Source organism: Brachyhypopomus gauderio, chromosome 6 (genome assembly GCF_052324685.1).
Source record: "Brachyhypopomus gauderio isolate BG-103 chromosome 6, BGAUD_0.2, whole genome shotgun sequence".
Classification (NCBI taxonomy): domain Eukaryota; kingdom Metazoa; phylum Chordata; class Actinopteri; order Gymnotiformes; family Hypopomidae; genus Brachyhypopomus; species Brachyhypopomus gauderio.
In genome coordinates, this window is record NC_135216.1 from 4,786,843 (window position 1) to 4,789,125 (window position 2,283).

Sequence of the window (2,283 nt, forward strand, 5' to 3'; positions counted from 1 at the left end):
CAAGCATCGAGCGCTTGGCCTGACACAACTGAAATCACTTTACCCGCTCTCTCGTTTTATGTCTGGATTCTGGGTACATGCTGGTAGCATCATTGAAACATATCCCATCTGTCTGTTTGATTGTTTGTTATATGACTCTTATAGAGTGTAGCCCATATAAATCAATATTTCCTCCTGTTCTTTATCGGACCGTGCTGTTGTTTTTATACATCCCACCAGATGGCGCTACAAAGAAGTTGCGCAGCACCATCCGGAGGAGCACGGAGACCGGTATTGCCGTGGAGATGAGGAACCGTGTAACACGGCAGGGTAGTAAGGAGTCCACCGACGGCAGCACGAACAGCAACAGCTCAGATGGAACGTACGTTAAAAAAAGTCCTTTTTAAATAGTTAATGGAATACTGCAAATGTATGCCCTGTACGACAAAAAAATATCAGAGGACTATCTGGGGAAATTAACAGATCATTTCCATTTGATGTCCAACAGGTTTATCTTTCCAACCACTCGTCTGGGCCCTGAGAACCAGTTTAGTGACTTCCTGGACGGCCTTGGTCCCGCCCAAATAGTCGGACGTCAAACCTTAGCCACGCCTCCAATGGGTAGGTTTCAAAGTGCATTTGCTGCCCCCTAGTGGAAAGTTCCTGTAATTGGTTTTAAAATCTGACTTCAGAGGCCTCAAAACTTCAGGCCTTATCTTTGCTCTTAATGCTCATTTTCAAATCCAGGAAACACTGGCAGGGTTTTCTGTAATCCCTTCTACAGAGTGTTTTGATATTCTAATCCACACTAATATGATTCTCTAATCCACACTTATTTGTTTTATTCTACACAGATACCATTAGAGTACTTGTCCAAATCTTTAGAAACCACTACAGTGGTTTGCTCTCCTGTGTCTCCATCTACTGTTTATCAGTGAAATTGCAAGTCAAGATAACAGTGTGTGGAGATACCTTAAGCCAGGGTGTCAAACAAATTTTCACCGTGGGCTACATCAGCATAATCATTGCCCACAGAACTTCTAAATGTAACTACTACTTAATGTTAGATAACTCTAAATTTATTACTTTTTCAAGTTATAAATATTACATATATATTTGCATAAATGTCAAAAAATACGTTTGCTTGTTGCTCTATTATAACATAAATCCTTTAAATTTGTTAGGTTATGAAACCCACATTACTCCATCAATCAACAATCAAACTATCCAAGTGAATAAAGAAAAATAACATCTAATATATCATATTTCCTTTGTTCAAAAATTTAAATATACATTTTTATTCAGCCACAACAAAACCAGCTTTTACTGCCGCATTGTTTGTGGTTGTGAACGTATTCTGTTGCGATCGCAGTTTGCATTTTAATTCTTCAGCAATTTGTTGTTTTTCTTGATGCCTAATTGTGGCATATTTAGCTCTGTGTTTGGTCTCAAAATGCTGACGTAGATTGTACTTTTTGACAACCGCCACCACTTCATAACCCAGTTTTTCTCCTTGAAGCACAAACATGTATTCACTTTCCCATCTTTCTTCAAACATCCTTCCATCTGTATTGATGTTTCTTTTCCTGGACATTTTAGGATCATTATTTGTATTTCTCAATTACACTTATTGGGAAAATTGCATCAATATGGAAACACTGCAGTGTAGAGTCACTTCACGGGTAACATAATTGTGGGAATTGCACGTGTTTGACCTTTTTTTTGTTTGGACAATTAGGCTTTTTAAGCTCTCGCGGGCCACATATAATGACGAGATGGGCCACATTTGGCCCGTGGGCTTTGAGTTTGAAACCTGTGCCTTAAGCTGATGTATCTGCCTGCATAGGTGATGTACATATTGGTATAGTGGACAGAGGTGGCCAAATTGAAGTGGAGATCACCCAGGCCAGAAGATTAACTCCTAAACCAGGCTCAAAAAACATTCCAGGTAAAATTCCCTTTGGATGAGCCGTGTTTTCACAGTTCTTTTTTATTTTTATTTACGTTTCTATGCATGTGGTGTTGAATTACTACTGAGCAATGATAAACGTCTTTACCTCTCTCACCTGTCACTGGCAGCAACATATGCAAAGGTGTACGTTCTGGAGAACGGAGCATGTCTGTCCAAGAAGAAGACCAAAGTGGTGAAGAAGAGTCTGGATCCAACATACCAGCAGACCCTGCTGTTTGATGAGGGCCCCCAGGGTAAAGTGCTGCAGGTAAGAAGGATGATGCACAGTCACTGAGCCTCTCAAGGCCATGCCGGAGCAATCCCCGCTAACACTCTGTCCTGCTGTCTGTAAG

At 40.6% G+C, this 2,283-nt stretch overlaps 1 protein-coding gene across 1 annotated transcript in view; it reads left to right on the forward strand.

Moving 5' to 3' along the window:
• rims3 (regulating synaptic membrane exocytosis 3) overlaps positions 1–2,283 on the forward strand; it is a 39,173-nt gene that overhangs the window by 30,181 nt on the left and 6,709 nt on the right. The window contains exons 3-6 of the mRNA XM_077008218.1: positions 220–361; positions 488–600; positions 1,826–1,927; positions 2,059–2,198. Coding sequence (XP_076864333.1) covers positions 220–361; positions 488–600; positions 1,826–1,927; positions 2,059–2,198 — 497 coding nt within the window. The remainder of the gene's footprint in view (positions 1–219; positions 362–487; positions 601–1,825; positions 1,928–2,058; positions 2,199–2,283) is intronic.